Here is a 15,298-nt window from a genome sequence, read left to right as displayed (position 1 = left end):
AAAATTTTCCTAGATAATTAGGGTTTAGCTTGTAGGCTTTTAATTTTAATTTCTAAAAATGATTTAAACAATGCATTTTTAATTTAGGCGATTTTTAGGGCGTGACAAACCTACCCCCCTTAAACGGAATCTCGTCCTCGAGATTCAGAAGAACTGGCGAAGAGATGAGGATGAGCTGACTTCAATCCATCTTCTCGCTCCCAAGTGGCTTCTTCTTCTGAATGATTGCTCCACTGAACCTTGCAGAACCGTATAACGCGATTCCTAGTATTCCTCTCGCTTACTTCCAAGATTCTGACTGGCTTCTCAACATAAGTTAAATCTTCTTGAAGCTCTATACGATCAGGATCTGCTTCCTCCGTAGGTGCACGTAAACATTTCTTCACTGAGACACGTGGAACACGTCATGTATTCCCGCCATTGACGGAGGCAACTCTAACTGATAAGCTACCTCACCTCTTCGACTCACAATCTTAAAAGGTCCCACGAAACGCGGTGCCAATTTCCCTTTGGTTTGGAAACGATGAACACCTCGTAACGGCGTAACCCGAAGGTATACATAATCTCCTTCTTCGAAAGCCAAATCTCTGCGACGATTGTCGGCATAGCTCTTCTGACGTGACTGAGCAACGCGCAACCTTTCTTGGATAATCTTCACTTTTTCTTCTGCCTCTCGCAATATGTCTGTCCCAAAAACTTGACGTTCACCGGTTTGATCCCAAAGGAGCGGCGTACGGCACTTTCGGCCATATAATGCTTCATACGGAGCCATTTGCAAACTAGCTTGATAACTGTTGTTATATGAGAATTCTGCGTACGACAAATTCTTATGCCAACTTCCACTAAAATCTAGAACACAGGCTCTCAACATATCTTCTAAAATTTGGTTTACTCTTTTCGTCTGACCATCTGTTTGAGGGTGATAAGCGGTACTGAAATTCAAACGGGTACCCATCTCAACTTGTAATTTCTGCCAAAACTTCGAAGTAAACTGGCTACCTCTATCCGACACTATCTTCTTAGGAACGCCATGCAAACATACCACTCTGGCCATGTATAACTCTGCAAGCTTATTCCCCGTGTAGGTTGTTTTGACCGGTATGAAGTGAGCGACTTTTGTCAACCTATCAACCACTACCCAAATAGAATCATGTCCTGCCGACGTTCTGGGTAGACCGGTTATAAAATCCATTCCTATTTCTTCCCACTTCCACTCTGGAATCTTCAACGGTTGTAACAGACCGGCTGGCTTCTGATGTTTTGCCTTGACCCGCTGATATACATCACATAGAGCCACATATTCTGCTATCTCACGTCGCATACTGGCCCACCAGAATTGTTGCTTTAGGTCTTGGTACATCTTAGTGCTTCCAGGGTGAATGGAATACAAAGTTTCATGAGCTTCTTTCATGATAGTATCCTTCAACTCCTTATTATCTGGGACGCAAATTCTTTCTCCTAACCACACGGTTCCTTGCTCATCTTCTACATAACCGATGGCTTTTCCTCTTCTCATGTTCTTTTTTATTTCTTGGATATCAGGATCATTCACTTGAGCTTCTCTAACTTGATCAAACAGAGTAGGTTGAGCTTCCAAAGTAGCCACAAAACCTTTGCTGACTATATCCAAGTTTAACTTTTCAAATTCTTGGCATAACTCCCAAGGTAAATGTCGACCTTTTGACATATTACAGTAGCTTTTCCTGCTAAGAGCATCGGCTACAACATTTGCTTTCCCCGGGTGATAGTGGATTTCCATATCATAATCTTTAATCAACTCTAACCATCTTCGCTGACGCATGTTCAAATCAGGTTGAGTGAAAATGTACTTCAAACTTTTATGATCCGTATACATCTCTGTACGGTTACCGAAAAGATAATGACGCCAAATCTTCAATGCATGCACCACAGCTGCCAACTCTAGGTCATGCGTTGGGTAGTTATTCTCATGAGGACGTAATTGCCTAGATGCATAGGCAACCACCTTTCCTCCTTGCATCAACACACAACCCAAACCGAGTCGGGATGCATCACAATACACTTGGAAACCTTTCCTCGAATCAGGCAAAATTAACACAGGCGCAGTCACCAGCCTTTTCTTCAGTTCTTGGAAACTTTGTTCACAATCCTCTGTCCACTTGTACTTCACTTCCTTCTGAAGCAGACGAGTCATTGGTCTGGCGATCTTTGAAAAGTTCTTAATAAACCTGCGGTAATACCCCGCAAGTCCAAGGAAACTACGAATTTCTGAAACCGTCTTGGGTTGCTTCCAACTTAACACTGACTCCACATTGCTTGGATCTACTGCCACTCCTCCAGATGAGATGACATGACCAAGAAACTTCACTTCGGACAACCAAAATTCACATTTACTGAACTTGGCATAAAGCTGATGCTCACGTAGTTTCTCTAAAGCTAGACGAAGATGCTCTTCATGTTCTTCCTTCGTCTTGGAGTAAATAAGAATGTCATCAATAAACACCACGACAAACTTATCCAGATATTCCATAAACACCTTGTTCATCAGATTCATGAAAAAGGCTGGGGCATTAGTGAGTCCAAATGACATAACGGTACATTCGAACAAACCATACCGAGTTGTGAAGGCGGTCTTTGGTATATCTTCCTCACGGATTCGAAGTTGATGATATCCAGAACGGAGATCTATCTTGGAGAAAACTGTAGCACCTTCCAGTTGATCAAACAGGTCATCAATTCTGGGTAGAGGATACTTATTCTTGGTAGTAACCTCATTCAACGCTCGATAATCCACGCACATTCTCTGAGTATGATTTTTCTTCTCCACAAAGATGACTGGTGCTCCCCATGGCGAAGTACTGGGTCTGATGTATCCTTTCTGAAGCAAATCATCCACCTGTCTCTTCACCTCAGCTAACTCATTAGCTGCCATTCTGTATGGTCTCTTATGGATAGGGTTGGTTCCAGGTACCAAGTCTATCCGAAACTCTATGTCTCTCTTAGGTGGCATACCTGGCAAATCCTCGGGAAACACGTCTGGGTAGTCTTGTACTATGGGGATCTCTTGTAGAGCAACTTGGTTTAAGATCACACCATGATATTTAGGAGAGGGCACAAAGAAAGAAACGGTTTCCCCATTGCTATTGGTTAAAGTCACCTTACGGTTGGCACAATCTATAACTCCTCTGTGACGAGATAACCAGTCCATCCCTAAGATAACATCTAGATCTTTGGATTCTAGCAAGATAAGCGAGGATGGGAAAGGAACTTCTTCTATTTCTATAGTAGCGGAAGGACAATACTGTGTCGAAGATACTTGATTGCCTGGGGTATTAACTAGTAAAGGTCTCCCAAGACTAATAACTTCCATCCCATGATTGCTCGCAAAACTTTTAGACAAAAAGGAATGTGTAGCACCGGAATCAAAAAGCACAGATGCGGGTATAGAGTTAACAGGAAACGTACCCAAAACCACATCTGGTGCATTTTGAGCTTCTGCTGCTGCAACATGATTAACACGAGCCTTCGGCACTGGAGCATTGGAGTTGTTTGGGGCTGGAGCGTTCTTCACGCGCCGAGGCTTAGGACACTTATCAGCATAATGTCCTGGATCACCACAATTGAAGCACACCCCTGGCTTGCTTCCCTGTTCCTTCCTGACGGGCTGGTTCTGAGCTGGAGTTGCTGCAGGACGAGCAACCATGTCACGGTTGTCATTACCACGATTACCAGTATTGTTGTTGTAGAACTGGCGTTGGGGGCGGACAACTGATGAAGATCCTCCTTGAGGGTACGATGGAGCTTGAGGTCCCGTAACGAGACGCGGTCTCTGGTTACTGCCTTGTTGTGCCTTGAATTGGGCAGCCCTGCGCTTCTTCTGCTCCATCCGGTTATACTTGTTTTCCTGACGAATCGCCTTGTCCACCAACTGCTGGAAATCCCGGAAATCCGTAGACATCAAGGCATAAGACAACTCATCATTCAGTCCCTCCAAGAACTTCTCCTGACGCTCTTCATCGGTGCGAACATCTTCCGGAGCATAACGAGCTAAACGGTTGAAATCATGGAGGTACTCGGTGACTGAACGAGATCCCTGGTTGAGTGCTCTAAATTCTCTCTTCTTTAGAGCTACAACACCCGTTGGTATGTGTGTCTTCTTGAAAGCGGCCGTGAATTCCTGCCAAGTTATAGGCTCTCCTTCAGCCCTGCCTTGGCGAAAATGATCCCACCATTCAGCAGCAGGACCATGCAATTGATGCGAAGCAAAAGAAACTTTCTCCTGCTCAGTACACTGGATCAAATCCAACTTCTTCTCCACCGCATGCAGCCAATCTCCTGCTTCTACTGGATTGGTGGTGCTTGAAAAGGTAGGGGGTCTCACACGTAAGAAATCTGCCAGCTTGTTTTGGGGAGGTGGGGATGGATTCTGGTTCTGATTGTTTGCCTGCTGATTCTGTGCCTGCTGCACTAACAGATTGATCAGTTGTGTTTGTTGGGCCAGAATCTGAGCTAGCGTGGGATCTCCTCCATTGTTAGCAGCTCCACTTCCACTTCCACTTCCACTTCCGGTGCGCGTGTTCACCATCTGACGATAAGCAGAGACAACAGGAAAGAACGACAGAGAGACACCCTTAGAACGGAGTTATTTAATTAATTTAAATTCTATATTGCTCTTAACTGTGTGTGATTACATTTAAATTGCATTAACACTATCTCACCAACTATCTTACACTCTGACAAGCAAAAGAACTAGACTCATGCTGTTACATCCCACCAATGATGTAAGCAACAACTAAAACCCACACACTCACAAGCAAACTTAAACAAGCAATCTAACACAGCGAACTACGGCAACGATCTAACTAAGCGACTAATCCCGCCTTGCGTCGGAACGAAGCGATGGATCTTCTTCCTCTGGAGTAGCTGGCTCTCTTTCTTCAGGGTCTTCCTCTTCTTCCTCATCACTTATGATGTCGATGACAGGTTCAGCACGATCGGGCACAGCTTCACCCATCACGCGAATCTTCGAAGCTAACTGGAGACGAGGTGGCGGACAGGTTCTCTTTCTTGCGATGAGGCAAAGCTTGGGTGTTGGCGGCGGCGTTTCTCCTTTAAGTTCAGCTAATTCCTTCTGTAGACGGTACACCTTGCTCTCCAACTTGCAAATCTTGCCTCGATTCCAGTTTTCCCTGTCATGAGCTGCTTTGTCTCGCTCCACACTTACTGCATCCATAGCACTAAGCATATGCACCGCATGCATCAGAGTGGCACTCTCTTCACCATCAGGACAGGTATAGGTTCCATAGTCTTGACCATGAGGCTTGTGAGGATGATACTGGAAAGCTGATGAATCCAACTCTTCTTCAAAACGTTGACGCAACTCTCCAATGGCCACCAAAGCTGCTTCTTGACAAGCATGGCTGTACGATCTTCCTCCAGCTTCGAACTTAATGGACGGAAGGTCTTCACGATCACTAGCCAACGTCACACGAACACGACACTTCTCCTCGTTGGGGTCATGGAAAATCTGGCGATACTCAGGAGCAACTTCATAGCCTACCTCAAAAGCCATCAACCTCAGCTCCCTGACGAATCCTAACACCTTGATCAAATTTCTCGGTGAATGGGGCGGCATCTAAAGAAACATAGAAGAGAGGAATTAATGCATATTTTTTTTAAGTTAACTGCACCATCTAGATTTAACTGATTTGACCAAAAAGGAAGAAAAAATAAAAGAAAAGACACATACTAAGCTATTATATATATATATTTTAGAATTTAACTTTTTGGACAGAGACAAAGAATTTTTTTTTGACAAATAACTAAAATAAAACTAAAATACTTATGATCTATTATAAGCACGGTACAGTGTCACCATAAGAAGGATGAGTAGTACTAGTGCTATCATGATTGTATCGATACCATAATAGATGTACAGTGCCGACTAATCAATGAAGTTTACTCAGGCGGAATAAGAAACATTTTGAGAAGAACAATTTTTTTTAAAGAAAAGAAAATGAATTAAATTAATTTTGTGCATAAGCTTGCATGTGCTGCCAACTTAATTAATTTATAAGAGAATAGAGAAGAGCAGTTCTATTTTTTTCAAAATATTTTGAAGGCTACTTAAGGTTTACCATTTGGCTTATCCTAAGGTCAAGGTGGCTCTGATACCAACTTGTCACGCCCGGAATTTCTATCCAAAATTCCAAACGCTTACATGTGTGTTAAACCCTCGTCCAGGAATCAACCGAGGCACACAATAACAAATTGATAATAGAGTACAAATAAATATCTATTTAATATTCGCAAATAAGTAATTACTACAGAGGTAGATAGTTCCTCTCAAAGAATAACATTCTACGCAGCGGAAAAATAAAACTATAACAAACTACGGAACAGCTATGGCGACTCCACTCCACAGGCATCTTAACCAGAACAAGCTCAATCCTTCAGATCATCACCTTCGCTGAAATACTCCTCTTCTGATGAATGAATATTGCAAGAATGAGCATATGACATACTCAACAAGTCACACAGCAAATATGCAAGTGCACAGGATAACAAAGGATGGCATAATATAGCTCATTTGCAGAAACAACATTTAATAAATATTTAAGGGAATGGTAAAAACAGTTGAATAATTAATCAATATTAAATAACACCATACAACACACCCATGTTGCATAGGCCCAACCTCATATGAACAACCAACCCCGGTTGTACAAATCTAACCTCCATACCAGGAACATAGCATTCCAAACCAGGAGTCAAATTAATTATCACAATTACCATTAATGAATAATATGGGACTAATCACGAAAAACATTGCTCAACTCACCCATAACCGCGGGTACGGCTATTCGAATAGATTAAACTCTGATCAGAGGTGTACCACTGTACCCACAAGACACAATCCCACAACATGTTACCATGCGCCTTAGTACCACCACGATACCTCGGAAAGGAACTGTAACAATACCCCTTGCACAACACAACTCACCACAGTGCACCGTACCTGGATCATAATCACCCCCTCTACAACCAGAGGCATGGACTCCCCAGCGACCCCCACGGACTTCTCACCGCTTCTCAGTCTGGCACTCCATAATGAATCATGCTATACAAAAGGTAAAGCCGTTGCCCACGCTGGCTTGTGGTTGGCACGGTAAAAGTTTCACAACAGTAGCTCGCGAACCGGTCCTTAATTGTCATGAGCACAACCATCAAAACCATATGCTCACAACCCACCTTAACCAGGTTTTAATTATCAATTAATTAACATCACACGATTTACCATCGTGAGCTACCATTTAATGTAACCATAATTAAAATAATAATGTAACATAGTTTATAATTAATCCCTTTAGTTAGCTAATGTTTCTAAGCATGGCTAAGCAAACTTACATATAGCATTTAGCTGAACCAATCCAACATATAAGGTTCATGCTAATCAAATTATAACCCATAGGAAAATAAGATCATCTTCGGCCATTAATCAATTGGGAAAGGTTCGCCACCCGATGACATTCGAAAACAATGCATAGTTGAAATAAAATAATAGCTTTAAACGGGTTCAACATGCTCAAAGGGTTGTTTGGGATCTGTGTTACTTGCCTTGGGCTTCCGCAAACGCTTCGGAACCTTCCTCAACAGAAACGCTCTCCTCCGGAACGTCGGAAACTAAAGCAATTAAACAAAAAAATAACAAAACAGTACAAAAACAAGCATAAACAGTACATGTGGATATTTTTAACATGTAGATCTTGATTTTAGAAAAATTTAGCAACTTGAACCACCTGAAACGGATCTACGGTTATTTAGTTATGATTTTCTGAAGTTTTAATCTATTAGAAAAACGGGAAAAAGAAAAAAAACCGATGATGACGTCATGATGACATCATCAATGGCCGGCCCGGGTTGGCGACCTCGCCGGAGATTGGATGGTCGGCTGCAAAATTGGAGGACATGTACACGTGGAGAACGACGAGATGAACCCAACGGTACTCACCCTCGAGCCAAACGACGACCGACGGTGGTCGACGACGAACGGGCGGTGGCGGTGGTTCGATTGACCGGCGGCGACGGGGCTCCGACGGCCGGCGGCGAGGGCGGAGGTGCGACCGGGCTTCCCCACCCCTTGGTGAAAACAATGGCGGCGACGGCAAGCGACGGTGATGGTGGAGGCGGCGGCGCGGCGCGGATGGAGCTCGGCCGGCGGCGGCGCGGACTAGGCGGCGACGGCGGCGAGGCTGCGGGGCACGGGATGGCTCAGGAGATGGGGCAAACGAAAGAGGAGGACTAGGGGGTCCTATTTATAGCCTTGGATTGAAGAGATCGGACTCATCCCGCAAGAAATCGCTCCGGGAAAATCTAAACCCGGTTTTTGGGGATAAATTCGAAACGAACTCGATTCGGAGAGAATACTCAACGGTTTGCTCCGATTTTTGGCGGTAAAGATAGAGGAGGATGTGGGGATAAAAACCCCTCAATCAATCGGACATGGGGAGGCCGGATTGGGGTGGATTTGGTGGGAGGAGGGGGCGGCTCGGGCTAGGCCAAGTCGGCCGGCTAGAGGTTGATGGTGGATCCGACATGTGGGCCCCACATGTCGGTCACCGGTGAGGGGGGGGCGGCTGCTGGGTGGGTTGGGCCGGCGTGGGCCGGCTTTGGCGCGCGCGGGGAGAGAGAATGTTGGGCCAAAATCAGCCCAACAAGTTTAGGGAGGGGTTTTGGAACTTTTTAATTAAAAAAAAGGTGAAATGTTGTTTCAATTATTAAAAATACTTCCCTTGCTCAAACAATTCCCAGTAAATTCTAGAAAATAGAGGAGCAAGCAAAGTATTTAATAAAATTTTATCTAGACCATTTTTATGTTGAAAATTTTCCTAGATAATTAGGGTTTAGCTTGTAGGCTTTTAATTTTAATTTCTAAAAATGATTTAAACAATGCATTTTTAATTTAGGCAATTTTTAGGGCGTGACAGAAGCTATACTCCCGACGGAGCTAAGACAACAGAGCACACGAGTACAGAGGTACTCCGATGAGGAACAGGAGGAGCAGTGAAGCGACAATGTTAATCTACTCGAGGAACATCGAGAAAGGGTTGACGTCAGAGCAGCCGGCTACCAGCAGGCCCTTCGCCGATATCATGAGAAGCGCATCAGAGCACGTACACTTTCGATCGGCGATTACGTCCTCCGACAGGTTCAAAGCCAAGTAGGGCGTAACAAGCTCTCACCCAAGTGGGAAGGACCGTATACGATTACGCAAGTCTTGCGACCGGGGGCATTCAAGATTGCAGACAGTGATGGCCGCGAGTTAGCAAATTCCTGGAACATTGATCAATTACGTAAATTTTATGTATGAATCAATAGTATCCATACTTGTAAGATATCTTACGACTTCAATAAAGTTGATTTCAGGTCAAGTTTATTGCCGAAGTGTTTCATCCCAGCGATCCCTTACCACGACGACACCTAGTGTTGAACCTATCCTATTGTCCCTTTACGCCGTCCTGGCAAGGCCTCTGAGGAACCTAAGGGAACTTCGGCTGGGGACGCCCAGAGCGGATAAGGCCTTGTCAGATTATGTAGAGACAAACGACCATGTAAGATCTAGTCATATAAGAGTTCTCACCGTGCGTATTAACCAAGCCGTGTAATCGGAAATTGAGTTTTCTAACTTCACGGCTGGGGGCTAGGGTCAGCGATCTTTCAACTAAGGCAGGTCAAGGGTCTCAGAGCCTTATCATCCGAGAACGATTCTCCGACGACAAGGCTGGGGGCTAGGGAGAGTGTATGGCTCAAGGCGACTCATCGAAGTCGCAAAGTGAGAAGACACTCATACACAGCATAACCAGAGTAAGAAAACTTAGTTAGATAGATTCCATTTCTATTTTACAAAGGTTTCTTACAAAGTCATAAATATTTCAAAGGTATATTACATGCTTCTTTGAGATGTTTTTTCTATAGGACACAGAAACTACCAGGACGGCCAACGCCAATCCATGGAGCGGTAAACCTTCTCAGCGAGCGGTGCCATCGACTGCGCAAGGCCGTCGATTTCAGCTGGCGTCCTCCGAGAACTTGAGAATCCTTCACGTAAGAACTCGAGGTTCAGCTGCGGACGATGATCTCGGATGCAGGCCAGCACATGTCCCCCGGCGTAGCGGCTCGCTCGACGACACTCCTGCTTCAGGGCCTCGTTGATGCGCTTGCCAATCCCATCGAGTTGTGCGCAGGCCCCCTTCATCCACGAGATATAACCAGCCACGGACTCCTCGGGATCTCCACAAGGAACTCGGAGCTCCTTACAGACTTCCGCCATGGCCGTGCAGCAACTCTTGAGGTACGAGTTGAACCACACCTCACGGCCTCGGAGGGTATCCATGGCCTGGTCCTTCTTCGCCTCCACGATGGCCCTTTCGAGTTCGGCCACTTCGAACTTCGTCTCCTAGTACTGGACTTGACGATCTCGATTGGCCAACGCGTTCTCGGAATCTGCCAAACACGGCAAGGACTAAGTCAAGCTATTCTTCTCACTTGAGAATGCAGCTAATTAAGTCGGTCCAAAGGGAGCGAAGGAAACAAAACACGAACCTAAGGACATCATCGCCATGCTCGTCCCCACGATTGGGCCTTGGTCAACTTCGACCTCTGGCACGTGCGGTTCAAGTGTGAGCGCCGGAACGACTACCAGCTTATCAGGCTGCCCGCGCTGCTGGACATCCTCGACATCAACATATCTACAATGAAAAGGTACTCGGAATCACATGCTGAGGGAACAAGGGAAACAACTGTCTAAATGAAAGCAGTTCGGACCCACGTAAATGTTTTACAGCACGAAGATTAAGGAGTACAAAAGGAAACTAAAAACCCTACTCTTCAAAGAGGGGGAGAACAGACTCCCCCAGGTCACCGACTTCCTTCATCACGCTCTTGCGCGCGTCATCGGCAGCTCCCCGAGTCAGAACCTCTTTGAGGTCTATCTCAGGATGTGCTAGCCTCAGGCACGAGAGGACGTGGCACGCCCCCTGTGTAAATCCTGTTAGACGTCTCCTCGCCGATCCTGGTCGCATTGCGAGAAGGAATCACCTCCATCGCCTGCACCAACTCGGTGAGCGACGACGTCAACGAGAACTCATCAGGATTGTCACGACCGGAAATAACCCAACGGGCGTTCCTTACGTGCGTGTATTATTCCTTGTCCCAGGAGGCAAGGTACACCAAAAGTTGATACAATTCAGAGTTTAACAAGCGGAAGCGTAAATAGTTAATTTATTACATGGGCGGCGAAGGCCCAGCACACACAAAGACAAACGAGAAACAGCGGAAGACTAGGGCGACGACCACAGGCGCTTGACGGCAGGCACGAGCTAGACACCAAAGCCTTCATCTTCCAGGGGCTCCTCTTCTGGGTTTGGGAAAAATTGAGCAAGACTGAGTACAACCACCGTACTCAACAAGACACACCCACAAGTGTAGGATAAATGCAAGGGAGTACAAGGGGGTTATAATATAAAGGGTTAGGGTTTGCAGTAAATAGCATTAAAAGACACTTAGTTGCTCAAAGCTATTTTGTAAACATGTTTCCAGAGCTATACAATATTATTAATCAAGGCCGTGAACCCACACGAACCTGCCTTAACCCAAGGCCTACGATGATTCAGACCGAACTGGCAACCCGACCCTGGGTCCCAGCTCGTCCCAAGCCAACCCAGGCCAACCATTCCACATTTTAGTTGTTAAGCAGGTTTTAAGAATTAAAAACACTAACTTGGGTACATTGCTCGGCTTGCCCATAACCGAGGGCGCGGCTATTCGAATAGATTATACTCTGATCAGAGGTGTACATCTTTACCCATAAGACACATCTTCCTCACGTGTAGCCACGTGCCACATACCACCACGGTATACGGACGGAAGACGTGACATAGTTTCCAACCCATCCGAGCCATAGACAAGAGTACCGACCCAACCCCACCTACTGTCACATCCTAAAAATCCAAAAATATATAAATTGTTGTTTAATTGGAATTATTAGAATTTATTTTAAAAGCCTAGAAGAGAAGATCTAATTTTAATTAATAAATTCCAATATAAAATGGGGCCAGATAAAATTTTATTAAATACTTTGCTTAATTCTATAATTCCTAGATTTTTCTGGGATTTATTTGAGCTAAGGAAGTATTATTAATAAATGGAATTGCATTTCATGAATAATTTAAATTGGAAAAAAGTTTTTAAAAGTCTCTTTTGGCTTTGGGCCGAAAGTCGGTCCAAAACCCTCTCTCTCTCTCTCCCTCGGCCCAGTCGGCCTAGTCCAGCCGCAGCCGCACGCGCGCGCGCCCTCGCTGTCGCTGACAGGTGGGTCCCACCTGTCAGTCTTCGTCTTCCTCGCGCCGCCGCCGCCGCCCGAAACACTAGCGCAAGCCACCGCCGTCTCTTTCCAAATTCGGTCGATCCTTTCCATCTCCTGCCGAATCGATAGAGGGGAAATGATCCTCGGGATCTCCTCTACCTTTTCTCTTTTGGAATCATCGCCTAATTCGGTTTGGAAATCCGTGGATTCGAGTTCGATTCGGATCGATCTCTCTCCTCCGAACCCTAGCTTTCCTTCGCCGTCTCCGTCGCCGTGGGCCTTTGCCGCCGCCTCCTAGCCCCTTTATAAGGACCCCCGGTGTCTTCTCTACCCGCTGCCACCCTTGCTTTCGCCTCTCGCCGTCGGAAGAGCCCTAGCGCCGTGAGACTTCGCGCCGCCGTCGTCGCCGCCGCTCCAGCCGTGCGCCGCCGTCGCTCCTGTTGTCGCCGTCGCTCGGGAAGGTCGCCATCGTGGTCGCCAAGACGCCACCGTCCTCGTCCGCCCCTTCACCGTCGCTGTCGACCGCCGGAACGCCGTCGCCGCCGTCGACCCGATCTTCTCCGCCGCTTTGACCTTGACGCCGTCGCCGTCCGTTGCTCCTCCGCCGTTTCTTTGGTCACCGGTGAGTTCGCCGTGCCGTCCGCTATCCGTGGGTGTTCTTCGTTCGCGCCGTCGCGCCGTCGTTCGCCGGCGAGCATGTGAGCTTGCGCCGCCCGAGCCGCCGCCGGTGATGATGTCACCGCTGACGTCATCGGGATCGTCCGCCGTGAGCCGGTCGTGGACCGATGGATCTCGGCCGTCCGTTTTGGATGGATCGATCTCGGCCGTCTGTTCTCGTGAACCGCCGCCGTGCACCCGGTCCATCGCAAACCCTAGCCGCTGACGCAATAATGCTCCTTTTCCTTTTCAAAAATAATTCATTATTGCGTCATAATTCAATTAAAATCAATATAAGTGTTTTAATCCGATTAAATCTTCAAAAATTCATAAGTAATTCATCTTAGCTCGGATTTAGTTGGTTCAAGTCTCTAAATTTTTCTAAAATTGAGATCTACATGTTAAAAATATCCACATGTACTGTTCATACTTGTTTATGTGCTGTTTTGGTGATTTTGCTCCTTTTTGTTTAGATTCCGACGTTTCCGGAGAGTCTGTTGTCGCAGGAGAAGATTTTGAAGAGTTCCAAGGCCAGCAAGGCAAGTCACACAGATCCCAAACAACCCTTTGGGCATGTTGATCCCGTTTAATGCTACTATTTCTATTCAACTTATGCATTGTTTTCGAATGTCATTGGGTAGTGAGCCTTTCCCATTCAATTATGGCCGAAGATGAATTTATTTTCCTATGGGTTATAATTTGACTAGCATGGACCTTATACATTGGATTGGTTCAGCTAGATGTTATTTATAGTTGCTTAGCCATGCTTAGAAACATTAGCACACTATTGGGATAACTTATGACTCACTATTATTTAATGATGGCTTAATGATAGTTCACGATGGTCAATCGTGATTGGTTAATTAATTACTTGCCAACTAAAATATGATAAAGGTGGGTTGTGAGCACATGGTTTTGAGAGTCGTGCTCATGACAATTAAGGACCGGTTCGCTCCGCCGCTCGCCGCTGTTGTCCGCCGTCCGTTCCGGCCGGCGCCGTCGTCTACCTCCCGCCGGCCCGCTTGGCAGCCACGTAGGCGCCACGTCGGCGCCAGCTCAGCCGAGGTCTGGACGGGCCGACCCCGGTCAGCCCCTCCCGTGCGCGCGTTCCACCGCGAGCCGTGAGGCTGCGCGTGGGCCCGCCGCATCCGTTCCTCCGCAGACCGCGCGCGTGCACCGCGTCCCTCCCCCGCCCGCGCCCGTGCGCCGCGTGCTCCCTCCGCACGGTGAGCCGAGCCGCTGACAAGCGGGTCCCACCTGGAACCGCGCACGGTGAGCCCGGTCCACCGGCCCACTCTCTCCTCCCCCCGCGCGCGCGCGCACACTTGGGCCGCCTTGGGCCGGCCGGCCCATTTAGCTCGGCCGGTCCGCTCCTTTTCCCTTGGGCCACGCCCTAGCCGCCCGAGGAAAAGTCTATAATCCCTCCCTCTTTTCTTTTCTTTTCTTTTTCTTTTCCAAAAAGGATTTAATTAACCGGTTGTTTCGGCCCTCGGTACAGGGTGACAGTGCGTCTTGCACAATCCACTACTCCTTGGAATTGAGCCAACCAATTCATCCCAAGGATCACATCCAAGTTCTTGGTGTCTAGAAGAATCAGATCCGAGGGAAAAGGAATTCCCTGAATTTCTATAGGAACGGCAGGGCTATAATACTTTGCTGTCATAACCCCTCCAGGGGTGGTGATGAGCAGAGGGTTCCTAAGCCTTTCTACCCCCAACTGATTTCTCCCCACGAATGGCACAGATATAAACGAGTGGGAAGCTCCAGAGTCGAACAAAATGGTAGCAGGGATGGAATGAATGAGGAACGTACCAACGATGACGTCTGGAGTTGTCAGCACGTCCTCGGCCGTCACGTGGTTCACACGACCCCGAATGACATCCTTACCACCGTTGTTGGAGCGGGGAGGCGCTTGGCCTTGCTGGCGCCTCGGCTTTGGGCATTTATCCGCAAAGTGCCCAGGCTCGAAGCAGTTGAAGCACAGACGCTGCGGACCTTGAACGTCCCTGCGGCCTTGACCAGACTGCGCGGCTGGCGTAGGAGGACGGGGCGCACGAGTCCCTTGCTGACTCTGCTATTGCTGCGGCTGTGGGACACGCACCACGAATTGAGGTCGGGGCGCGGAGCGAGGTTGCTGCTGCTGTGAGGAGGATCCCCCTGGATAGGGATTGGTGTAGCGGACTCTTTGGTTAGCACCCTGTTGGTTGCGGAAATTCGCCAAGCGACGCTTGTGCGACTCCAGTTCCTTGTGCTTGGCTTCCAAGTGGATGCTCTTGTCCACCAGACGTTGGAAATCCG

The 15,298-nt window shown here is 47.2% G+C and overlaps 1 protein-coding gene across 1 annotated transcript in view; it reads right to left on the bottom strand.

Moving 5' to 3' along the window:
* The window catches only part of LOC136351196 (uncharacterized), a 33,795-nt gene extending 28,244 nt beyond the window's left edge, over window positions 1-5,551 (bottom strand). Inside the window, exons 1-2 of the mRNA XM_066303524.1 lie at window positions 4,873-5,551; window positions 3,445-4,188 (exon numbers count right to left, since the gene is read on the bottom strand). Coding sequence (XP_066159621.1) covers window positions 3,445-4,188; window positions 4,873-5,551 — 1,423 coding nt within the window. The remainder of the gene's footprint in view (window positions 1-3,444; window positions 4,189-4,872) is intronic.
* Between the last annotated feature and the right edge of the window lie 9,747 nt (window positions 5,552-15,298).

Source organism: Oryza sativa, chromosome 8 (genome assembly GCF_034140825.1).
Source record: "Oryza sativa Japonica Group chromosome 8, ASM3414082v1".
In the NCBI taxonomy this organism is placed as follows: Eukaryota; Viridiplantae; Streptophyta; class Magnoliopsida; order Poales; family Poaceae; genus Oryza; species Oryza sativa.
The sequence above is the reverse complement of the archived record's forward strand: the minus strand, read 5'-3'. Positions and strand labels throughout refer to the sequence as shown.